The sequence below is a fragment of the Nerophis ophidion genome, linkage group LG02 (genome assembly GCF_033978795.1).
Source record: "Nerophis ophidion isolate RoL-2023_Sa linkage group LG02, RoL_Noph_v1.0, whole genome shotgun sequence".
Taxonomy (NCBI): Eukaryota; Metazoa; Chordata; class Actinopteri; order Syngnathiformes; family Syngnathidae; genus Nerophis; species Nerophis ophidion.
In genome coordinates this window covers 35,880,624-35,905,670 of record NC_084612.1, presented here as the reverse complement: position 1 = coordinate 35,905,670, position 25,047 = coordinate 35,880,624, and the positions used below count along the sequence as shown (strand labels likewise).

Below are 25,047 nucleotides of genomic sequence, written 5' to 3'. Positions count from 1 at the left end.
AAGGTAACTCGAAATAAATACAAATAAACTCACATGTCCAGGACCGAAAGACACTTCCCTCCCAGGTCCTTGCTGCTGGGTGTCTGCTGGATGTCAGCCGGTGTGGAAGGGCGGTGCTCGGGAGTGGACAGTGGACAGTGGACAGTGGACACATCCCACAGCCCCGGTTGCTGCCAGTCCACAGGAGGAGACTATGATCTTTACAACTTGTACTCTTTTTTTTTTTTTTTGTTCTTTCGCCGCCACCACAAGACCTTTTTTTAAAGTTCTTGTGCAGTTTCTTTAGAAACACACACGAGTTCCCCCGCACCTGGCGGTCTTTGAATGCATCGTCAGGCTAGCATAGGTAGGCAGCATAAAAAAAGGCAGCCATTATGAGGCAAATGAAAGTATTCTTTCACTTTACACACAGCGCCAGGTGTGGTGGTATAAACACGTGTCAGACACATTCCATGCATGTGAGTAGCAGCAAAAAAAAAAAAAAAACACGGAAGGAAAACAACAAGGTGTACTTACTGTAATTAACACTTCGTGGTAAAATTGTGTAAGTCAAGCCTCGGCTAATCACTCGCCATCTAGTTGCCAAGTTCTGAAACTGCACATTTGGCTTGTTACTTTCGCTGCACCATCTTGTGGCCAGATTGTGATACTACAGCTATGAAACAACAACAAACGTCAGTGTGTTTTTAAAAGTGAGTTAAAAGCGTGTATAGCTAATCTATAATCGTCATATTTACATTACGAATACGTTTAGCTTTATGATTTATACAGATGTAAATAGATAAATAAATAAATATGTAAGGCAAGGGAATAAAAAAAGAACGTTTTAGGCAAGTTGGTCATTCACACAAATAAAACGATTTATGATTTTTTAAAAATGAAATGCACCATTAAATGGGATCAAATACGAAAATGTTTGGTAGCAGGGCATAAAAAAATATTGTATACTTTTAAGAAAATCCATTTCATCTAATTGTACAGGTGTACTTAATAAAGTGTCAGGTAAAGGAAACCCTTGAGGGAAAAAAAACAGATGTTTTTTACATCTGCTGTTTTTAAAGTTATGTACTATCAGCAGCATATGACTTTATGTGTATTATCTGATATGTATGGTAATTAATTTAAGGTAACACATTACTTATTCATAATATCCGTTTTCCCTTGTAAATGTGGAGCAAGATGCTCCATTTTCTTTAAATTAACACTTTACAAAAAAACATAGCAGCATGTTGTGTTTTCTTGATTCTTTTTTGTGTTATTTTTATTTAATTTTTTATTAATTTATTTATTTATATATATTTTTTAATGCAGTGTTAAGAAGATGCATTCAATATTTAGTTTGTTTTTAAAAAAAGTATGTTTTCTTTTTGTTTACGTTCAGCAGGAATGCATCTCAATGCGCCACTATGACGTCATTCGATGCAGCGCCCCGCCTTCTTTACTGTTGTGCAGCAGCTGCCTGATCATGGTGATGATGGAGAAGAAGATGCTGACTGCAACCACCATGCAAGTCCCCGTGCTGCTACTTATAACCCTCCTAAGCACTTGCAATGGCATCCTCCCTGATACAGTGGACTCAGGAATTAGCCACATCCTTGACAATTCTATTCCAGAGGACCACATATTGGTGCAAAGGGAGCAACTGGACCATGATGAGCAGCTAGAAACTGAGCAGCAAGTAGGAAACATGATACAGCAAATGTTGTTTTATGGTTAATGAGTATTATAAAGTAGTTGAGGTGTGGTGTTTCGGATGGGTTATGATGCAAGAAGGTGACTTTGACCCGATGATGTCATACTTTCTTACAGGAGAAAATCATTGCTACAACAACTGTCCCGGACAATGAGCCAGACAACCACATTGACACTGTGAGTACTTCATGTTCAATGCACTCAACGGCCAAAACATTAGGTACAAAAGCTAAATAGGCCAACTACATTAAAACATTGCATCTATAACTGTGGTTGTCGTTTGCAGTGGTGTACTGACTCAGTGTTGTTCAACCTTTTTGAGCCAAGGCACATTTTTTTCATTGTAAAAATTGCGACGCACAAACTACTAGTGGAAAACGTGAAAAAATGAAACTCAGCAGCCAATATTGACGGTAAAAAGTCGTTTTCGCAAATGTTGGATATAAATGCAAACCATAACCAACCATGCATCACTATAGCTTGTCTCAAAGTAGGTGTACTGTCATGACCTGTCCCATCACGCCGTGACTTATTTGGAGTTTTTGGGTGTTTTCCTGTGTGTAGTGTTTCCTATTTTGTTGTTGATCGTCATGTCATGTACGGATGTACTTTGTTGACGCCGTCTGCAGCTCCACACGCTGTAAGTCTTTGCTGTTGTCCAGCATTCTGTTTTTGTTTACTTTGCAGCAATTTCAGTTTTAGCTTTGTTTTGAATAGCCTTCGTTAAGCTTCAATGCCTTTTCTTAGCTGCAGTTGCCTTTTCTTTATTTTTGGTTTTTGATTTGATTGATTGAAACTTTTATTAGTAGATTGAACAGTACAGTACATATTCCGTACAATTGACCACTAAATGGTAGTAACACCCGAATAAGTTTTTCAACTTGTTTAAGTTGGGTTCCTTGTTTATTAATGCATGGTATGGTTTAAACATTAGACACCTTTTGACCTGCACGCCGCTGTCGTCTGCATATTGTGATTACGACAAACCATGTTCCCGACCAACAGCCACAAAGCAATTATCTACCTGCTGCCATCTACTGATATGGAAGAGTATTACACGGTTACTCTGCTGATCTCTAGGCAGCACTGCCACTCAACAACGGCACATTTTCAGATTATAATTACTGGTTTGCAAGAAATATTTTTAACCCAATTAGGTGAAATTACATCATCTCCTGTGGCACACCAGACAATATCCCATGGTACACTAATGTGCCACGGCACAGTGGTTGAAAAACACTGTACTAACTAGTACCAATCAGAATACACAATCATATTTTTTTCAGTAGAAAACGTCTAAAAAAGACAGGGCGATCTGGAGATTCTTACAAGCAATACAATAGATGGCGCCAAAACAAATTCTCTGGGACGGCGCGGCTCAGATGGTAGAGCGACCCTACCGGCAACTTGAGGGTTCCAGGTTTCAATCCCAGCTTCCGCCATAACCACAGTCGTTGTGTCAATGAGCAAGACACTTCACCCACCTGCCCCCAGCGCCGGGCACTTTGGTGAATGAGTGTGAATGACTATTTGGTGAAGGTCCTTTGGGGCGGTAGGCGCTAATTGGCAGCCAAGATTCCGCCAGTCTACCCCAGCTGTGGCTAAAATTGTGGCTTACCACCAGCAAAGTGTGAATCTGGAGTGAATGAATGATGGATTCTTACTTCTCTGTTAAGCGTTTTGAGTGTTTAGAAAAGCGCCTTATAAATCAAATCAATTATTAATACTATTAATATTGTTACAAATGTATTAAAAACAAGATACTAAAGGTAAATGTTTGCTTTATCTGTAAAAAAAGTTCTCCGTAAACAGGTCTTCATAAAGAGGGGTGGTCAATCGAGGTTGAAACACTTCTCAAAATTATTTATTGCAGTTATACTGTAGACCACTGTCATTTTAAAAGCAACATTTATAATTGTTAAACATGTTTTATTTGCCTGCTTCTGGTACCACAGTTATAAGACTAAAAACTACTTTCAGAACCTCCAAATTGATGCAGACACGCAGCAGCGACTCTCGTCCATAGCCACCGATCCCGTGGGTGTCTAGGGGCCCGAACACCCATGGATAATGCCGAGCACCCACGTGGGATTGATGGAAACTTTCAATCTTTGAAATCATTTTTGAAAAATCAATATTGTGGTCGTTAATTTTGTGGCGAGTGTTGGTCCGTTTTACAAAATAATATAGCCACAAATCATATGGGATAATAACTTCGCTGAACATCTTTTTTTCTTTTTAATACACACACACCGAACGCCTATTGGCAGAAATATATGCTCTCATCTATACTGTATAGTGTGTAAAATTATATGTATAATATAGAACTGGCCCTTGAGCCTTGTACTTAGCGTTTTGTATACACAATAGTATGCCAATCAAATGATACACAGGTTCATACTGTATACAGTAAATTACATAAATTCTACTATTCACAAATTGTATGAGATGTATAGTTTATTCTTTTTTGAAATATTTTGTCAAACATGCCTTGATTTGTATCACATTCATGTATGATATTAAACAGTTAAATGCTTAGTGACTCTGCCATGTTTTACATGTACATTAATGTGCACTGTTAAGCAATTGTTTTATGTACATTATGTACTCTACGACAAGCAAGACTATAAGGCCGAGCCTAAACTGTTGAATTTACAGGTAAATGTTGCTGTTTTAGGGCTGCGTCACCACTGAGGATTGTGGGAAGGGGAGGTACTGTCTTTTGGAGAAACACTACTCCAAGTGTCAAGCTTGCAAGGAAACTGACATGGTGAGTGAATAGAATAAAAGCAGTATATAATATTATATTTTGAGCAAAGCAGTGACATACAGTGGGGCAAAAAAAGTATTTAGTCAGCCACCGATTGGGCAAGTTCCATCCATCCATCCATCATCTTCCGCTTATCCGAGGTCGGGTCGCGGGGGCAGCAGCCTAAGCAGGGAAGCCCAGACTTCCCTATCCCCAGCCACTTCGTCCAGCTCTTCCCGGGGGATCCCGAGGCGTTCCCAGGCCAGCCGGGAGACATAGTCTTTTTCCTACCGGTTGGACGTGCCCTAAACACCTCCCTAGGGAGGCGTTCGGGTGGCATCCTGACCAGATGCCCGAACCACCTCATCTGGCTCCTCTCGATGTGGAGGAGCAGCGGCTTTACGTTGAGCTCCTCCCGGATGGCAGAGCTTCTCACCCTATCTCTAAGGGAGAGCCCCGCCACCCGGCGGAGGAAACTCATTTCGGCCGCTTGTACCCGTGATCTTATCTTTTCGGTCATGACCCAAAGCTCATGACCATAGGTGAGGATGGGAACGTAGATCGACCGGTAAATTGAGAGCTTTGCCTTCCGGCTCAGCTCCTTCTTCACCAAAACGGATCGGTACAACGTCCGCATTACTGAAGAGGCCGCACCGATCCGCCTGTCGATCTCACGATCCACTCTTCCCCCACTCGTGAACAAGACTCCTAGGTACTTGAACTCCTCCACTTGGGGCAGGGTCTCCTCCCCAACCCGGAGATGGCACTCCACCCTTTTCCGGGCGAGAACCATGGACTCGGACTTGGAGGTGCTGATTCTCATTCCGGTCGCTTCACACTCGGCTGCGAACCGATCCAGTGAGAGCTGAAGATCCCGGCCAGATGAAGCCATCAGGACTACATCATCTGCAAAAAGCAGAGACCTAATCCCGTGTCCACCAAACCGGAACCCCTCAACGCCTTGACTGCGCCTAGAAATTCTGTCCATAAAAGTTATGAACAGAATCGGTGACAAAGGACAGCCTTGGCGGAGTCCAACCTTCACTGGAAAAGTGTCCGACTTACTGCCAGCAATGCGGACCAAGCTCTGACACTGATCATACAGGGAGCGGACCGCCACAATCAGACAGTCCGATACCCCATACTCTCTGAGCACTCCCCACAGGACTTCCCGAGGGACACGGTCGAATGCCTTCTCCAAGTCCACAAAGCACATGTAGATTGTGTTCCAACTATCGTGGGATCACACTCCTCAGCCTTCCCGGTAAGGTTTATTCAGGTGTACTGGAGAGGAGGCTTCGCCGGATAGTCGAACCTCGGATTCAGGAGGAACAGTGTGGTTTTCGTCCTGGTCGTGGAACTGTGGACCAGCTCTATACTCTCGGCAGGGTTCTTGAGGGTGCGATTGGGCAAGTTCTCCCACTTAAAATGATGACAGAGGTCTGTAATTTTCATCATAGGTACACTTCAACTGTGAGAGACAGAATGTGAAAAAAAATACAGGAATTCACATTGTAGGAATAATTTATTTGTAAATTATGGTGGAAAATAAGTATTTGGTCTACCATTCAAAGCTCTCATTGATGGAAGGAGGTTTTGGCTCAAAATCTCATGAAACATGGCCCCATTCATTCTTTCCTTAACACGGATCAATCTTCCTGTCCCCTTAGCAGAAAAACAGCCCCAAAGCATGATGTTTCCACCCCCATGCTTCACAGTAGGTGTGGTGTTCTTGGGATGCAACTCAGTATTCTTCTTCCTCCAAACATGACGAGTTGAGTTTATACCAAAATGGATACATGGATGATACAGCAGAGTATTGGGAGAATGTCATGTGGTCAGATGAAACAAAAATAGAACTTTTTGGTATAAACTCAACTCGTCGTGTTTGGAGGAATAAGAATACTGAGTTGCATCCCAACAACACCATACCTACTGTGAAGCATGGGGGTGGAAACATCATGCTTTGGGGCTGTTTTTCTGCCAAGGGGACAGCACGAATGATCCGTGTTAAGGAAAGAATGAATGGGGCCATGTATCATGAGATTTTGAGCCAAAACCTCCTTCCATCAGTGAGAGCTTTGAATGGTTGACCAAATACTTATTTTCCACCATAATTTACAAATAAATTCTTTAAAATTCCTACAATGTGAATTCCTGGATTTTTTTCCCCACATTATGTCTCACAGTTGAAGTGTACCTATGATGAAAATTACAGACCTCTGTCATCATTTTAAATGGGAGAACTTGCACAATCGGTGGCTGACTAAATACTTTTTTGCTTCACTGTATATCACGAGTGAGAGTCTCACTGTACTTGTAACATACTTAATTTCAATTTAAAGGAGAATTACACTATTTTTGGAATTTTGCCAATTGTTCACAATCATTATAAGAAACATGACAATGGATGTTGTTATTTTTTGCATTGTAAATATTAAATAAATGCGATCAAAAATTTGCTACCAATGGAGCCTATAAGAGCCACACAATTCCGGCTACAAACCCCTTAAAAAAACATCCAAACACCTCCATTAATGTTTTTTGTACATGATATTAGTATGTATGTAATGTAGTAAGGTAAATAAATATTTATAATAAAATTTAATATTTACATATTTTAATAATTTTAGGCATAGGCAGCACATTAATTTTAAAAACGCATCACGTTTGCTTTTTTCTTCTTCAACGCTGATTATTATTACTCACTGCAGACTTAACAAACATACTAAAACATCACTTACTGTACAATGTCTGCTGTTGTGTTGATTGCTAGGATGTTCATATATTGCCATTTAGGTGAAGAATGTCTTATAATCCCCACAAAGATAAGGGGTGGCAGCAGGGGGGACCAAGTAGCTTTTCGTTATCGTCCTCGCCAGTTTCAGGTCTATACGGCCGTCAAAGTGTACCAACCTGTCGGAATACCTCCTCAGACATTTTCTGTCCAGGTGAGAGGCACGATTTATGATCTACAGTAAGGTTCCAGGGAGCAAGGAAGCGAGGAATCAGCAGACCACTCGATGATGTAAATATAGAGTGATCATGGCACCGCTATTAATGGTTTGTCTGCATTGGCGCTTATAATAAACATATCACTAATACTTGGTTAATATTCAAATCACAAAATAAAAATGGAGTATTATTGGCGGTTTTTGAATGATTATTTATTGGATTTTATGGGAAAATTATAGGATAACCCATTGGTTGCCCTGTAAGCAGACTTTTATTTCGGTTTATTTACTAGCAAGAATGCATAAAAAACAATCCATCCGTCGTCATGTTTTTCATAATGATTGTGAACGATAGGTAAAAATTCCAAAAGTACAGTGCCCCTTTACGTGTTTCAGTCCATCTGTACTTTACTGTGGGGTGTGCTGTACATGTATAGTGTACCACTTGTAATAAGGAAGAAAGTATTTAAATGCACTTAAGTATAGAACATGTGGATGATCTGGGCAGAAACGGTGCAGGCTGTGTGCTAACGGGTCACAACCACTAGGGGCGCTAGTGGTGACCAAGTAGCTTCGTGCTCAGGCCCATTGAGAAGCATCTTTAGTATTTTATCCATTTTTGGACGTTGTGGCAGCACTGTTAGCAATATATTTCTCAAAGTTCTTATTTAATTCATTTTGTAGTTCCGGACCCATTGTTGTAAAAACGATTATCACCAAATTATCATTATAGTCTTAGTTGAATGAATGTTGTAAACATTCCAGGTGACAGTAAGACTCGCACATGTGCAGAACGACTTGGGTAGTCCATCCATCTATTTTCTACTGCTTGTCCCGTTCGGAGTCGTGGGGGGTCGCTGGAGCTTATCTCAGTTGAATTCCGGCGGAAGGCGGTGTACACTCTGGACAAGTCGCCACCTCATCGCAGGGCCAACACAGATAGACAGACAACTTTCACACTCACATTCACACACTAGGGCCAATCAACCTATCCCCAGGTGCATGTTTTTGAAGGTGGGAGGAAGCTGGAGTACCTGGAGGGAACCCACGCAGTCACGGGGAGAACATGCAAACTCCACACAGAAAGATCCCGATCCCGGGATTGAACCCAGGACAACTCAAGACCTTCGTATTGTAAAAAACATGCCCCAACCCCTGTAACACCGTGCTGCCCGGATTTGGGTAGTGATAGGCTGTATTCCATTTATTATCCATCCATCCATTTATTATGTCACATACAAAAACAAGTATTTGTTTAGCTGTTTGTAATGTAACCCCACAGTAGCTACTAGTCTTCCTGGGGTCCATCATACAAGATATACAAGAACAACAAAACATTGAAATAGTAATACATGCAGAAACAGGATGTGCATAGGAAATGCTATACAGTAGGGATTCTCAAACTCTGGGGGCTCCATCTAGTGGTGCACCACTTGATTAAGTATTCAAACACATTGTTTCTGTTTAAACTGTGTGTAGCGTTACAGTGACCACAAATGTTAAAGGCCTACAGAAACCCACTACTACCGACCACGCAGTCTGATAATTTATATATCAATGATAAAATATTACCATTGCAACACATGCCAATACGGCCTTTTTAGTTTACTGAATTGCAATTTTAAATATCCCGGGAGTTTCTTGTTGAAAACGTCGTGTAATGATGACGTGTACGCGTGACGTCACGGACTGTAAGGAAATATTAGCGCTGCACACACACACAGCTAAAAGTCGTCTGCTTTAACGGCATAATTACGCAGTATTTTGGACATCTATGTTGTTAAATCTTTTGCAATTTGTTCAATTAATAATGGAGAAGTCAAAGTAGAAAGATGGAGTTGGGAAGCTTTAGCCACACAAACACACGGTGATTCCTTGTTTAAAATTCCCGGAGGTGAAACTTTACTATGGATCAGAGCGGTCAAGCGAACATAGATCCCGACCAAATGTCAACCAGCAGTTTTCGGTGAGAAAATTGTGGTAAAAAGTCACCACTTACCGGAGATCAGCTGAGCTTGTGCCATCCATACAGCTGCCGTCGACTTCCCTGAGACATTGGCGTCAACACACCCGTGGAGACACCCTTCTGACTATCAGGTACTATTAAACTCACTAAAACACTAGCAACACAATAGAAAGATAAGGGATTCCCCAGAATTATCCTAGTAAATGTGTCTAAAAACATCTGAATCCGTCCCAATGCAATCGCCTTTTTTTTTTTTTTTTCTAACCCTTCGCTATCAATATCCTCAAACACGAATCTTTCATCCTGGATCAATTTAATGGGGAAATTGTCGTTTTCTCGGTCTGAATAGCTTTTTGTTGGAGGCTCCCATTAAAAACAATGTGAGGAGCCCTCACACAGGTGACGTCATCGTGGTCGCTAATAGAATGGCAAGGCTTTTCTATTAGCGACCAAAAGTTGTGAACTTTATCGTCGATGCTCTCTACTAAATCTTTTCAGCAAAAATATGGCAATATCGCAAAATGATCAAGTGTGACACATAGAATGGACCTGCTATCCCCGTTTAAATAAGAAAATCTCATTTCAGTAGGCCTTTAAATATACTTGTTAAAAAAAACATCTCCCTTGGTTAATGAATATTTAGGCCTGCTACGCTAATGTATTTTAATGTTGGTCGTTCCGGTGGTACTTGGAGAGCGAAGTGTTTTCTGAGGTGGTACTAACCTGAAAAAGCTGCAGAACCACTCCCATAGAGGGAGTGGTTTTGCACACATATCCAACAATGCATGGCTGTCGGCCGTATTGGAAGGCTTTGTTTGCACACGTGATAATTCTGAACGTCTCAGTGGAAATTGACATTGCACCGGCTTTGGTACAATGGACAAATACTCTGAGTCTCTAGAAAAGAAGTTCCTATACTCGTTTTAAGGAGAAAACAGCCCTAAATGGATGTAAGGATTCTTACCAAATTGACAAGCAGAGATCCAAATAACCTCCTGGATGTTTCATACCCGAACTTAGTGAAATACCTAATTTTTCAACCAGGCCCATTTTACACTGTGAGGGACTTTCAAAATTTTAAGAATCTAGAAAGCTATGACCAGTTTATTTGTGGATGAGTTCCTGATGTTTGTGTTTATCTGTATAAACCCCATAGTCATTGTGTTGCCAAAGCTGGGGTCGCATCACTCCCAGAAATGATGGTGTATTCCATTTACCTTGGAAGTTGGACGTCACAGTGTAGGTCGGAAATGAAGATGGCCACATCCACGAAAGCTATTTTTGCACTTGCCTTGTCTGACTACAGTGCATCTATAAAGTATTCACAGCGCTCCACTATTTCCACAATTTGTTATGATACAGCATTTTTCCAAAATGAAATGATGCTAGTTTGGTTCTCAACATATACACACATTACCTCTTAATGACAATGTAAAAAAGGTTTTTATTTTTCTAATTTTGCTATTTCATTAAAAATAAAAAATGTACGTAAGTATTCATAGCCTTTGTTTGATACTTTGTTGAAAGATGTTACATTGTCATTATGAGGTAATGTGTGTACAATTTTGAAACCAAAAATTGTACTATTCCATTTTGGAATAAAGGTGTAACATAACAAAATGAGGCAGCACGATGGAAGAGGGGTTGGTGCGTCTGCCTCACAATACGAAGGTCCTGAGTAGTCCTGGGTTCAATCCCAGGCTCGGGATCTTTCTTTGTGGAGTTTGCATGTTCTTCCCGTGACTGCGTGGGTTCCCTCCGGGTACTCCGGCTTCCTCCCACCTCCAAAGACATGCACCTGGGGATAGGTTGATTGGCAACACTAAATTTGATTGATTGATACTTTTATTAGTAGATTGCAGAGTTCAGTACATATTCCATACAATTGACCACTAAATGGTAACACCCGAATAAGTTTTTCAACTTGTTTAAGTCGGGGTCCACGTTAATCAATTCATGGTAAAATTGGCCCTAGTGTGTGAATGTGAGTGTGAATGTTGTGTCTATCTGTGTTGGCTCTGCGATGAGGTGTGGACTTGTCCAGGGTGTACCTCGCCTTCCGCCCGATTGTAGCTGAGATAGGCACCAGCGCCCCCCACGACCCCAAAGGGAATAAGCGTTAGAAAATGGATGGATGGGCATAACAAAATGTAGAAAAAGAGAAGCCTTATGAATACTTTCCAGATGCACTGTAGAAACAACTTATGGAAAAATATTCACTCTTTCTGTGCAACCTTCAAACACGGTGGATAAAGGGGGAACACAGACTTCAACCTTGTTCCCGATGGGTCATGGTTGGTTAACTTTCCATCAGTGTGTGAATGTAATGCATAATGTAAAGCGCTTTGGGTAACATTCCAGGTATGGTAAAGCGCTATATAAATACAGACCATTTCAATGGACGCTGCCTACTTCAACAACAAGCATAACATACTGTATGTAAGTGAGATTGATTATACATCTGTAAAGACCCTGAAGAAACAGCTGGATAAACAGATTGATACCGACTGACAAGTAAACAGAAATGAAACTCCAGCAAATAAGACAACTGTGAACATTTCTCAGGCCGGGTATGATAGTGTCCTTAAGAAAGTGAAAGAAGACAAACCAGTTTGTTGTGGCGCGGTTGGGAGAGTGGCCGTGCCAGCAACCTGAGGGTTCCTGGTTCAATCCCCACCTTCTACTAACCTCGTCACGCCTGTTGTGTCCTTGAGCAAGACACTTCACCCTTGCTCCTGATGGTTCGTGGTTAGGGCCTTGCATGGCAGCTCCCGCCATCAGTGTGTGAATGTGTGTGTATGGGTGAATGTGGAAATAGTGTCAAAGCGCTTTGAGAACCTTGAAAGTAGAAAAGCGCTATACAAGTGTAACCCATTTACCATTTGTTTGGCAGTGAGGAAAGAGTACAGTGCAGACTATGTGCCAGAGAAGTTTCCAGTCAAGTACCAAAAAGTCATAGGCAAACTGAGGGATGACAAGTGCGAGGAAAAAAGTTTAATGACAAACTGTTGGAACATCAATTGCCTCTGAATGTTGTCATTCATCCAGGTCATTGTATTCTCGGGGCATTTAATCGATCGCAACTTGACTGTTTGGTTTGTCTTCGAAGACGTTTCGCTGTTCCTCCGAGTAGGCTTCATCAGTTCATGCTCATAGACTTTGTTTGGTCAAAACGAGTCTTAGATTTAGATTGGTCTGATCTAGTCTAGCGGCTGGTGCCAAAACCCAAAACATTTATACTCCAAAAACCAGGAGGGTGTGCCTGGGCAAGGAAGGTTTCACCCTATTGTAGAGCGAAAAACTGTTGAGTTGCAAACGAGCAATCCTTCTGTCAATGCCAAGGACAGTCGTTGAAGTGTAACTTCCCCTTTTAAGCATCGAAGTATTGTGTGGCAGTGTGATCGCTGTGGATCAACCACTATCAGCCCAAAACAGTTAGAATCACCATTTATTATTATAATTATTTGGGGTTTTGGCATCAGCCGCAAGACTAGATCTAACCAAAGAATATGAGTATGAACTGATGAAGCCTACTTGGATGAGAGGCAAAAAGTCTTCTAAGACAAACCAAACAGTCCAGTTGCGATTGTTGGAACATTAATCTAAACTACTTTCGAGTATCCCAATTATTGAAGAAGAAGAAGCCGTCAATGTCGAGTCGGCATTTTTCACTATCACTGGATGAATGATTAACAATAAAAGTGTGTTACTGAACAAAGTCTTCCAAAACGGCTACCAAATAGCAACAATGCATTGTGCGAAGCCCTCTATCCGTAAAACACGGTACGGTAAGAGTTCATACATAAAATAACAATAAAATATGTTCTTCCTCGTGGTACTACTTTGTCTCCATTAGAATGGCTTTGTCTCTTACAAACATATTTTAGAGAGTAAGATTTTGGACATCATTAAAGTATGATTGAGTTTGTTATTTTTAAAATTGTTTGTAATAAATTCTCATTAACAATAACCATGAAAGATATTGATGCCTGCTGTCAATACTTGTCCAATATGACAATATGCAATTTCTCAATGGTCAGTCTTGTTTTTGTTAAGTATATAGCTCTATCTTAGTGAATAAAATAATTAACGAAAAACAAGGATTGATTTGTATCTATTCAGCTCTGTGTTGCAAACAGGACAAGAAAATATGTATTAAATGTAATTACTACTCCAATCATCACTCGCTAACAATAATTATATTCCTGTTTGCCATTGCAGCCCTGCGCTGAAGATGAGGAATGCTGTGACACTCAGTTGTGTGTTTGGGGTCAGTGCAGTCCAAATGCAACCAAAGGACACGCGGGGAGTACATGCCAGCACCAAGACCACTGCAGCCAGGACCTCTGCTGTGCCTTCCACTCAGGTGATGTGGAGTCCTATTCAGCATGCTAGTGTAAAAATTAGGGCTGCGAATCTTTGGGTGTCCCACGTTTCGATTCAATATTGATTCTTGGTGTAACAATTCGATTCAAAAAAATTTTTTTTCAATTCAATACGATTTTCGATTCAAAAAATATTTTTTCCCGATTTAAAAGGATTCTCTATTCATTCAATACATAGGATTTCAGCAGGATCTACCCCAGTCTGCTGACATGCAAGCAGAGTAGATTTTTGTAAAAAGCTTTTATTATTGTAAAGGACAATGTTTTATCAACTGATTGCAATAATGTAAATTTGTTTAACTATTAAACGCACCAAAAATATGGCTTATTTTATCTTTGTGAAAATATTGGACACAGTGTGTTGTCAAGCTTATGAGATGTGATGCAAGTGTAAGCCACTGTGACACTATTGTTCTTTTTTTTATAAATGTCTAATGATAATGTCAATGAGGGATTTTTAATCACTGCTATGCTGAAATTACAACTAATATTGATACTGTTGTTGATAATATTCATTTTTGTTTCACTACTTTTGGTTTGTTCTGTGTCGTGTTTGTGTCTCCTCTCAATTGCTCTGTTTATTGCAGTTCTGAGTGTTGCTGGGTCAGGTTTGGTTTTGGAATTGGATTGCATTGTTATGGTATTGTTTTGTTGGATTGATAAAAATTAAAAAAATCGATTTTTAAAAAATGAGAATCGATTCTGAATCGCACAACGTGCGAATCGTGATTCAAATTCGAATCGATTTTTTTCCACACCCCTAGTAAAAAGTGTTATTGCAAAATACTCGTGTAATATTAAAAGTGTTATTGCAGCATACTGTAGTATTAGAAGTGTTATCGCAGCATACTAGAGTAGTATTAGAAGTGTTATTGCAGTATACTACTGTAGTATTAGAAGTGTTATTGCAGCATACTAGAGTAGTATTAGAAGTGTTATTGCAGTATACTACTGTAGTATTAGAGGTGTTATTGCAGCATACTAGAGTAGTATTAGAAGTGTTATTGCAGTATACTACTGTAGTATTAGAAGTCTTATTGCAGCATACTAGAGTAGTATTAGAAGTGTTATTGCAGTATACTAGTTTAGTATTAGAAGTGTTTTTGCAGCAATTACAAAACCAAAAACCAGTGAAGATGGCACGTTGTGTAAATAGTATTTAAAACAGAATACAATGTTTAGCAAATCCTTTTCAACTTATATTCATTTGAATAGACAGCAAAGGCAAAATATTTTATGTCCTTCAATTTTTTGGGCAAAAAATCATTAATTATTTTTGCAAATAATCATTAACTTAGAATTTAATGGCAACAACACTGCATTAGATGGCCTTTCCTTTTAACAACCCTCAGTAAATGTTTGGGAACTAGGACACCGATTTTTGAAGCTTTAAAGGTGAAATTCTTTCGCATTTTTGCTTGATGTACAGCATTAGTTGTTCAACAGTGCGGGGTCTCCATTGTCGTCTTTTATGCTTCATATTACGCCACACATTTTCAACGAGAGACAGGTCTCTAGACTACAGGCACTCCAGTCTATTACCCGCATTATTTTACTATGAAGCCACACTGTTGTAACATGTGGCTTGGCATTGTCTTGCTGAAATCAGCAGGGGCGTCCATGAAAAAGACATTGCATGGATGGCAACATATGTTGCTACAAAACCTGTATGTATCTTTCAGCATTATTGGTGCATCACAGATGTTTAAGTTACCCATGCATTGGGTACTAATACACCCCCATACCATCACAGACGCTGGCTTTTGAACTTTGCGCCTAAAACAGTTCGGATGGTTCTTTTCCTCTTAGGTTTGGAGGACACCATGTTCAGTTTCCAAAAACAATTTGAAATGTGGACTCGTCAGACCACAGAACACTTTTCCACTTCGCATCAGTCCATCTTAGATGAGCTCAGGACCAGCGAAGCTGGTGGCGTTTCTGGGTGTTGTTGATAAATGGCTTTGCTTTGCATAGTAGAGTTTTAACTTGCACTTACAGATGTAGCGACAAACTGTAGTTACTGACATTGGTTTTCTGAGGTGTTCCTGAGGCCATGTGGTGATATCCTTTATACACTTATGTCGCTTTTTGATGCAGTACCGCCTGAGGGATCGAAAATCGAAGCATTGCCGCTTATGTGCAGTGAATTCTCCAGATTCTCTGAACCTTTTGATATTACGGACCAGATATGGTCAAATCTCTAAATTCCCTACAATAGCTTGTTGAGAAATGTTATTAAACTGTTTGACAATTTGGTCACGCATTTGTTGACAAAAGTGGTGACTCTCGCCCCATCCTTGTTTGTGAATGACTGAGCATTTAATGGAAGCTGCTTTTATAACCAATCATGGCACCCACCTGTTCCCAAGTGGGATGTTGAAAATAAGTGTTTGATGAGCATTCCTCATATTTCTGTCTTTTTTGCCACTTGTTCCAACTTTTTAAAAAAAAACATGATGCAGGCAAGCTAAAATTTCCTACCAAATAACAAAGTTTACAAGCTTTAACGTTAGGTATCTTGTCTTTGCAGTCTATTCACTTGAATATAGGCTGAAAAGGATTTGTAAATCATTGTATTCTGTTTTTATTTACTATTTACACAACATGCCAACTTCACTGGTTTTGTAGAAGTGTTATAGCAGCATACAAGTGTAATATAAGTGTTATTGCAGCATACCAGTGTAGTAATAGAAGTGTTATTGCAGCATACTAGTGTAATAGTAGTGTTATTGCAGCATACTAGTGTAATAGTGGTGTTATTGCAGCATACTAGTGTAATAGTGGAAGTGTTGTTGCAGCATAGTAGTGTAGTATTAGTGTTATTGCAGCATACTAGTGTAATAGAAGTGTTGTTGCAGCATACTAGTGTAGTATTAGTGTTATTGCAGCATACTAGTGTAATAGAAGTGTTATAGCAACATACTAGTGTAGTATTGTTATTGCACCATTCTAGTGTAATAGTGGAAGGGTTGTTGCAGCATAGTAGTGTAGTATTAGTGTTATTGCAGCATACTAGTGTAATAGAAGTGTTGTTGCAGCATACTAGTGTAGTAATAGAAGTGTTATTGTAACATACTAGTGTAGTATTAGTGTTATTTAAGCATACTACTGTAATAGTGAAAGTGTTGTTGCAGTATACTTGTGTATTAGAAGTGTAACATTGCATGTTGTTATGTTTAGCCCTGCTCTTCCCAGTCTGCTCTGCAAAGCCTATTGAGCGAGAGCGTTGTTTTCCTGCTTCCACCCAACTGACAGCGGATAAATCCCCCAAGAAACACTGTCCCTGTGGAGGGGATCTCCACTGCCAGCGTCTGGGGTAAGCACACATCCATCCATACATGTATTTATTAGTACCTCTATTTGTTTGTGTGCAACTTCCTGGCTGGTTAAAAGAACCTAAATTATTTTCAAAGTCAATGAGAAGTTTAATCATAATATGAAAGAACACTCAGATCTGAACACAATTTGCTCAGTTTGCAGCATTGGCAGCTGTAAAGCAGGAAAAAAATGCTAAATGGGCAGTAAACAAAAAAACGTTATTGGCCATGAAAAATATTTTGTATGCTTGTTGATGACTCATTAACAATTCTCTCACTTCTAACAGGCGAGGCTCCATGTGTCTTCAAGCAGTCCACACGAGTGAAGAGGACTTGACGGACAGCCTTTACTCAGCCATAGACTACGTCCTGTAAATGCTTTGCAGACCTACACAAGAGAAACACAGCATGAAATGTGTTTTTCATGCTTACCTTAGGTTTAAAAGTCTGTTTTGTTAGTCAGTGAATAGCCAATTGTAGGTGACTGGCCTGGAGGGTTCACTAGACACTCATCAGATCCAAGCAGGGTTTGTAACCCCACTGCTAGTAAGCACTCAACTGCTAGTATGCACTCAACTTTATGCACTTCAACAGCATATATAATGTATTGCACAATTAAAAGTTGTACAAATTCAATCAATGTTGCCATTATCAAGGAGCATATACAAATATATATATATATATATACAAATATATATATATATATATATATATATATATATAAATAAATAATGTGGGGCTGTACAACGAGCTCACATCTTGGGCTTTTGGCTTGTTGCCCATCACACTCGATTCAATCGGTGCACTCCAGTTCAATCCCCGTGTAAATCAAAAACACTGACAAACGGTATAGAAAATGACCCAAAAAATTAAATGATGCAGGGCAGATGAACCACGATAATAAACAATGCAGCAACAGAACATTGTACCCCATACATAATCAAAGGTAAGTACATAGCATCTTAACATTAATATACAATGGAATACTACCATTATTTGATTTATATATGCATTTGCTGGAGGTGTATTATTTACAGTTTTTAAACAAATCCAGTAGGGGTGTGGGGGGAAAAAAATACATTCGAATACGAATCGCGATTCTCATGTTGTGCGATTCAGAAGCGATTCTAATTTTTTTTTTTTAATGATTTTTTTTTTTTTAACAATCCAACAAACCAATACATAGCAATACCATAACAATGCAATCCAATTCCAAAACCAAACCTGACCCAGCAGCACTCAGAACTGCAATAAACAGCAATTGAGAGGAGACACAAACACGACACAGAACAAACCAAAAGTAGTGAAACAAAAATTAATATCAACAACAGTATCGATATTATTTATAATTTCAGCATAGCAGTGATTAAAAATCCCTCATTGACATTATCATTAGACGTTTATAAAAATAAAAAAAAAGAACAATAGTGTCACAGTGGCTTACACTTGCATCGCATCTCGTAAGCTTAACACACTGTGTCTAATGTTTTCACAAAGATAAAATAAGTCATATTTTTGGTTTGTTTAATAGTTAAAACAAATTTAAATTATTGCAATCAGTTGATAAAACATTGTCCTTTACAATTATAAAAGTTTTTTTTTTTAAATCTACTACTCTGCTAGCGTGTCAGCAGACTGGGGTAGATCCTGCTGAAATCCTATGTATCAAATGAATACAGAATCGTTTTGAATTGGAAAAATATTGTTTTTGAATCGAGAATCGCGTTGAATCGAAAAAAAAAATTGATATATAATCGAATCGCGATCCCAACAATCGATATTGAATCGAATCTTGGGACACCCAAAGATTCGCAGCCCTAAAATCCAGTCTATATGTGTTTTGTTTACAAGTTGTAAACAAATTCAGTCTTTTAAAGATTGACTAAATTCAAACGAAATCACTTTGAAAATTTAAAAAAATAAAATAATCTGAGGTTATGAAATAAAGCATTTTAATTAAATCCTAAAAACATCTCAAACTATTTTCACAGGATTTGAATTTCAAAACAAACACCAACGGAAAAAAACAGAATTTCTTCTGATATTGGCATTTCTACAGTGAACAGCTGGTACCAGCATCAAAGCCCAGCCGGTGAGACACAGGTGGTTTGGTGGCCTTTCTCCACCCTCTGGTGTCCATCTTATCAAGCAGCAGTGGGTGGGGGCACCCACTCCACCTCCTGCTTGTAAGTGAAAAACCCAAATAAAAGCGAGCTCCCCTAAGTTAAACATGAGATCAGGTAGTTGAATCAACAAATACACCTTAGGTTATTACAAACGGGTGTGAACTCAGCCTCAAATGTTGATTACAATTGAAGGGAATCACAATTTACAGAAAACAAGGCTGTTCAATTGAGAATCTTTACTTGGAGTTCTTCATTAGTAATTTGAAGCTCTTGGTCTGACAACCTAGTGGAGGTGGTGTTGATCAAGGAATGAAGACATACCAATCATAGAGCAGCTTGCCTGATGTGTCATGCCGTAATGCTTGACAATGAAGTGTGAGAAGAGGAAGTGCAAGCAGAGAAAGTGTGACGAGTGAGAGGATGAATATGTTCAGGTCTAGAACATCCAACATTAACGCCAATTTGTCCAAACAGTGTGTAGGATTCATTTTCTGGCAGGACTACCTTCTCAAACTCCCAATAAACTTTACAGTACGATACAACCAACAGTGTGCAATAGGGTTTCAGAGCTCAGAGAGGAGGCTGAGGGCATTTCAACTTCACAACACTGTTTGGCTTTCAAGTTTTTTTCGGACCGCTTATCCACACCTTGAGTCTCACTGAGACGGTCAGCCACTGGGCTGCAGCAGCCAGAAAATCAAACTGACCCAGAGACGCTGTTGGAACACAGTCCTGTCACGGGTCCTTAGCAGGGCCTCCATCCAAGTAGATCTTAAGGGCCTTCTCTTTACGTGGTGAGTAGCTGACTCGATGTCCAGTCTTGAGCAGGCGGCTGCTCTCCTTCTTCATTAGTTCATTGCGCTCATCCTCTGATAGCTCCATAGGCTCCTCTGTGCTGTCCCTGCACACAACCACAGTAATGAAGGTCTCAGTCACGTACAGTACAAGGGGGCGGGGGTTGAAGACGAGTTTCAACAAAACGACTCTGAAAAGTCATCTTAAAATTTACCGTTGTGAAGATCTATGGAAGCAGCACAAAGCTGTCTGTGTTGCAAAGCTGAGATCTAGTGTTAATTGTAGCAACTGCAGAAATCGTAAAGCCACAGGACTGATGATAAAGCATTAGGGGCAACACTAATATAATTGTGTTGAACTATATAATTCATCTGGAGGCACTTCAAGTCACTTTTAATTATCTATTAGTAGACAAATCGCACTTTTCTCTTTGAACCAAGATTTATTTATCTTCTACAATGGAATGTTGCCTTTCTATGAGGCTTACTTATTGTACTTTTATAACAGTCACAAAAAAATATAATTATATTTATTTTAGTCAATCAACAAGAGATGTGACTAAGCAATGCATTATCTTTCTGGCTTTGTTCTATTGACCTCATTTATAGCAGGTTTGGACAGGTATTTTTTATTTATTTAATGAAATCGTATTCAGAATGAGTCGCTTGTTTATCAATTAAATAATTGATAAGTTTAAATAAAAATAAATTCCAACTTCTTTATACTCTACATACTTCAATTGTTTTCATGAGTCAGAAATAGAGTGTATTTGCACTCAAATTACAGGTATTTATGTAAAGAAATACTCAACATGAATCATTTTCCCTACAATAAACGTGTATATTTTTGGTAGCGTGTATGTGCCATTATGGGCGTAAGTGTGAGCTGTTCATTAATTTTATTTCACAAAATCTTGTGCAAATATATATACATAAATATTGGTTATTGTTTTCGGTAAATAATTGTAAAGGTCTGGAAATGGGTTCAAATGTCCATTATTGTGCATGCTTATGAAAAACCCTAACACTACTGGAATAAAATACTTCAACTGTCATGTTTTAATCACATCTTGCAATTTAAGTCGGTTGATTTCTTTTTCACTGTGGTTATATACAGTACTTAATGTAATGAAGTAAAACCACTAGTTTTGCAGTATTTTGTTTCTTTTGTTGGAATCTAATTTAAAACACAGTATGCCGGCTTACTCCCATCTCCAGAGACATGCACACAGGGATAGGTTGATTGGCAACACTAAATTGGCCCTAGTGTGTGAATTTTAATGGTTGTGTGTCTTTGTGTTGGCCAACTTGTCCAGGTTGTACCCTGTCTTAAGCTGGATAAGCTCGAGCCCCCCGCGACCCCGGAGGGACAAGCGGTGGAAAATGAATGGACTGAAATAAAATAAACTTAGACTCAATGTCAACATGTAGGGAAGATCATGAACAATTGTATAACAAGTCAAAACAATATTCGCTGACCAGTCAACAAATTAAATAATCTTTAGTTGCACCTTGACGAGTAGCACAGGAACGATTAAAAAAGAATTTACGTGAAAAGTAGCTAACCTGTAGAAGACCACGGCACCATCGTCACAGATATACAGAGGCCACATGTTTAACGTTGACACCTTTGGGTTCCAGTCTAAATCCTGATGGATCTCCAGCACTGAAATGTCACAGGGAAATGTTCCTCGACCCTGCACATAGCAACATGCAATGACTCAGTTAAAACTATAACAGAAGCAAGTTAGATCAAATGACAGTGAGAGGAAATCACACACCTTGGCAAACTCAAGCTTTTCAAGTGGAATTTTACTGATTTCACTGAGCTGCAATCACAACAAAGAAAAAGCTCAATTGGAGCAACTTTAATTTTAACTATTGTGAGGAGCCATTTCAGAGCACCTTCTCCTTAAGTTCTTCGACATTGCTGCTTTCCAGAATGATTTCCTGGAAGGAACCAAGCTTCATTATAGCTGGGCTCCACCTACGGGTTAGGACGGCCAGCTGAGACATTGATTTCATCTTCTCTGGCTCTGGGAAAACAATCAGTACACTTTATGACAGCACTTTCAGTACAGTACTGTATTTTTCTCAGATATGAGTTACCATTAAGGGCTTCCAGGAAAACTTCCCAGTTAGAGGAGATGCTGATGTCTTCCTCATATACATGGTAATCAAGGAATACGGTGCCTGGATTCTTCCATGTCTTTTTCCTGAGGCGCACCCTAAATTGAGAAACAAAATGTGTTCAGGTGCTGGGCTTTAACTTGTGGTTGTGTGAACTTGTGTACATGTGTGGGCATACTGATCAATGCTGACGTCAAGCTTGCACTGCTCTTTTAACAGAGGAAGCAGCTCCTCTTTAGACTGTCTGACAGTCATGCCCTTGGCAAACACAGTGTCCACGAGGAACTTGCATGGCTACATAAAACAATTGGAAGACAACATTTAGCTCTATAATCAGGTCACTTGCACCAATAATATCTGTTTTGCTTTGCCTCTCACCTCCTGCTCATTTACCAGCAGTTGATAGACCTTCACTCTGTATTCACCCTTTTTAAGTGCTCTCCCAAGGCGAATGGTTATCTGCAGTGTGCAATGAAATGTAACGTTACATGGCACTAAAACATAACCAAATGAAAGCAGTTTTGATAAATAACCCTGACCTTGTTATCATCAGAGAACGATGACAGTGTTTCATTGAGTCTTACACTCTCAAACTCCTGGTTGTTGGCGTAAACCCGAAACACTTTGAACTGGGTCGAAGCAACACCCACATAGGGTTCCAGGTTCTGTTTGAACGCTGCCAATGTTATCCTCTTGTCCACATGAACCGCTAAAACTGAAGATTAAACACAGTTTAACACGAGCAAACTCTCAAAAAAACAAAACATTAATATTTGCAGGGTATTAGATTATTTTAGTACAAAATATGTATATCTATGTCAAAAGCTATACAAGTCCTGTTTAGAAACATACATATGAGTAGTATTTGATGCAGTCTAGTTAATAGCCACTTCAAAACATTTCCACTGTAATAGATAATTGTGAAAAAGCCTTCATGCTATTGGAATCTTTGCTGAGGGCAATGAAATCAATCAGTTTATAGCAGCAAGCATGTCATCAGAGCCAAAAAAAAGGCACAATTTACTTGGAGATTCTAAAATCTCCAACTACAGACTATCATTTACCAGTTACTTATCTACGATCCGCTTTCTATGTGACATTGAGACTGTATAGAATTGTGCTTCAAACATTACACTGCGTAAAAACACGCTTGGATTTCTTGGCTTCTGAGATTTTTATCGTACCTCAAACTGACGTTCTCACTGACTTTTTTCAATCAACAGAACACAATCAAGATTGCTTACTCTGCCAAGATGGAACTGTTTAGCTTCTCACCATAGGCGTTTGAGTTGACCTAATACGTTTAAGAAAGCTTTACTAATATCTTACAGGAAATAATCATTCCATTATTGTCCCCTAAATTAAGAATCTCAAAACAAAACACGGTTGTTAACAATATGCAGTATTGTTCGGTGACACTGCTTTTCTCCATAATCAGCAAGCCAATTTTCTCTAAACTTACTCATTTGAAGACACAACATGAAAAATACACAGTTCTGTCAAACCTGTCAACAGTTGCCACAAAAAGTTCCCCTGCAGAGAAAAGTAGATTTAAAAACCTTCCTTATAGCAGACACCTGTATAGATGAAGTCTCAGTTGTTATTTAGTTTTTTTCGGATAAACTTGCTACGATAATGATTGTTTTCTTGTTGTGAATTGCTTTCTTTCATAATATTCTAATAATATCAATTAATGATAACGCTCACTTGCGATTTGTGAACACCCGGCATGGCCATTTGCATACGTGGCTGGCAGTGCCATACATACGTCAATTAGGGCCGCATACATAGTATCCTGCACTAACGAGCACTCTGCCTCATGTTTTCTCAAACTTTCAACAAATCAGAAAGCAGCAGCTCTTTAATCTTGCCGTCTAAGAAATCATTGACACTACCATCATCTCATACCTTGTGGTTACTAATCTAATGCTACCCGTCGTATCCAGCTTCAACTTGTGAGTTTGTGATAGCTGCAAGCACTGCAAATCCTGGCTCAATATGGCTTTTAACCTTCATGTGGTGGCCACTTTTGCAGTTTCCCCTTAGTGGTTGCTATAGACAGGTTTGAGTATAATTTTCTAAATTCCATCATGAATAGAAGCGACATACATTTTTGTGCATTACAGGCAGGATCATCCTGGGAACAAGGTTCTGCTCTAAAGTACAAGTAATGGGCCTGTGTTTTGTTCTTCCCGTTGTCGTCATACTCGCTGTCCGTCCCAGAGTCTTCCTCTGCTGTGTCCCAGGTCTCTTTTTTTCCCTCGTGGGCTTTGGAGCGACGGCTACTGGTGATGCTGTGCGAGTCCAAGCCATTGGCCAGCTGGATGGGACCACTGTCTGCATTGCACAATGTGTCGCTACTGTGACTGGAGCTCAGGATGTCGCTGTCCACTGAGCTGGTGCTGCGGTCATTGTTTACCTCAGAGTCCGAGCGTTCCTCGCAGGGAAAATGGTTTGCTGGGTCAGATGAGACACTCGTGCTACTGCACCCAGTGGTGGCCTCAATCCGATTCTCTAGTTCTCTCTTGTCTGCGGCTACGCATGGTGAGTTTGAGTCCGGCTCTTGACTTGGAGACTCAACATGTTCAAAGTCACTGGCATCAGAGCTTTTCTGGCTGTCGCTGGTGCTGGAGCCCTGCTGCTGCTGCAGGGACAGGTTCTTCAACTTTTCTGTGCTCTCCTCTAGGATAGCCTCCACAGATTTCCTGTTGCCCTTTGAACCTTCAAAGGTCGCGTCACTGCCAAGTTTTTGGCAAACAGTTCTGATCGTCAGAGTGCCAGGAGCCTGCTCTGGCAACAGAACTAAAAGCCGGATAGTATTCCCATGGCGATCCAACAACTTCCACAGCAGCGAGTCAGTAAAAGCCACTTGATGATCAGTTGACTCTGAACTCTCCACAAAAATCTAATACACAAAATGTAAGATACAAGGAG

General features: G+C 39.8%; 3 protein-coding genes across 14 annotated transcripts in view; 1 reads left to right on the top strand and 2 right to left on the bottom strand.

The window, feature by feature from the left end:
• Positions 1-495, bottom strand: part of mical2a (microtubule associated monooxygenase, calponin and LIM domain containing 2a) — a 90,777-nt gene extending 90,282 nt beyond the window's left edge. For 3 of the 11 annotated variants that reach the window (XM_061882722.1, XM_061882747.1, XM_061882730.1), the window contains exon 1: positions 34-492. The gene's annotated coding sequence lies outside the window, so the exon portion shown is untranslated. Of the gene's footprint in view, positions 1-33 lie in introns of all 11 variants that reach the window. The other 8 variants (XM_061882770.1, XM_061882777.1, XM_061882738.1 and 5 more) reach the window with 7 other exon arrangements.
• dkk3a (dickkopf WNT signaling pathway inhibitor 3a) lies at positions 228-24,550 on the top strand. The gene is made up of 7 exons (XM_061882809.1): positions 228-346; positions 1,385-1,678; positions 1,810-1,869; positions 4,370-4,462; positions 13,583-13,727; positions 16,927-17,062; positions 17,351-24,550. The coding sequence occupies exons 2-7, from the start codon at positions 1,397-1,399 to the stop codon at positions 17,436-17,438; spliced, it is 804 nt and encodes a 267-aa protein (XP_061738793.1). The 5' UTR covers positions 228-346; positions 1,385-1,396; the 3' UTR covers positions 17,439-24,550.
• Positions 12,341-25,047, bottom strand: part of usp47 (ubiquitin specific peptidase 47) — a 40,462-nt gene continuing 27,755 nt past the window's right edge. Inside the window, exons 20-29 of one of the 2 annotated variants that reach the window (XM_061882710.1) lie at positions 24,223-25,018; positions 22,653-22,828; positions 22,492-22,572; positions 22,292-22,407; positions 22,093-22,211; positions 21,889-22,019; positions 21,765-21,812; positions 21,550-21,680; positions 19,897-20,090; positions 12,341-17,451 (exon numbers count right to left, since the gene is read on the bottom strand). In XM_061882710.1, the coding sequence (XP_061738694.1) occupies positions 19,925-20,090; positions 21,550-21,680; positions 21,765-21,812; positions 21,889-22,019; positions 22,093-22,211; positions 22,292-22,407; positions 22,492-22,572; positions 22,653-22,828; positions 24,223-25,018 (1,764 nt within the window). In that variant the 3' untranslated portion in view covers positions 12,341-17,451; positions 19,897-19,924. Of the gene's footprint in view, positions 17,452-18,998; positions 20,091-21,549; positions 21,681-21,764; positions 21,813-21,888; positions 22,020-22,092; positions 22,212-22,291; positions 22,408-22,491; positions 22,573-22,652; positions 22,829-24,222; positions 25,019-25,047 lie in introns of those variants that run through there. The other variant, XM_061882701.1, reaches the window with a different exon arrangement.

What these genes read in the sequence shown, in the direction of transcription:
- dkk3a (XM_061882809.1), top strand. Translation starts at nt 1,397, where the DNA reads ATGCGCCACTATGACGTCATTCGATGCAGCGCCCCGCCTTCTTTACTG. An exon ending in AGCTAGAAACTGAGCAGCAA is followed by an intron (nt 1,679 to 1,809) that starts GTAGGAAACATG and finishes ACTTTCTTACAG; the next exon opens with GAGAAAATCATTGCTACAAC. An exon ending in CTTGCAAGGAAACTGACATG is followed by an intron (nt 4,463 to 13,582) that starts GTGAGTGAATAG and finishes TTGCCATTGCAG; the next exon opens with CCCTGCGCTGAAGATGAGGA.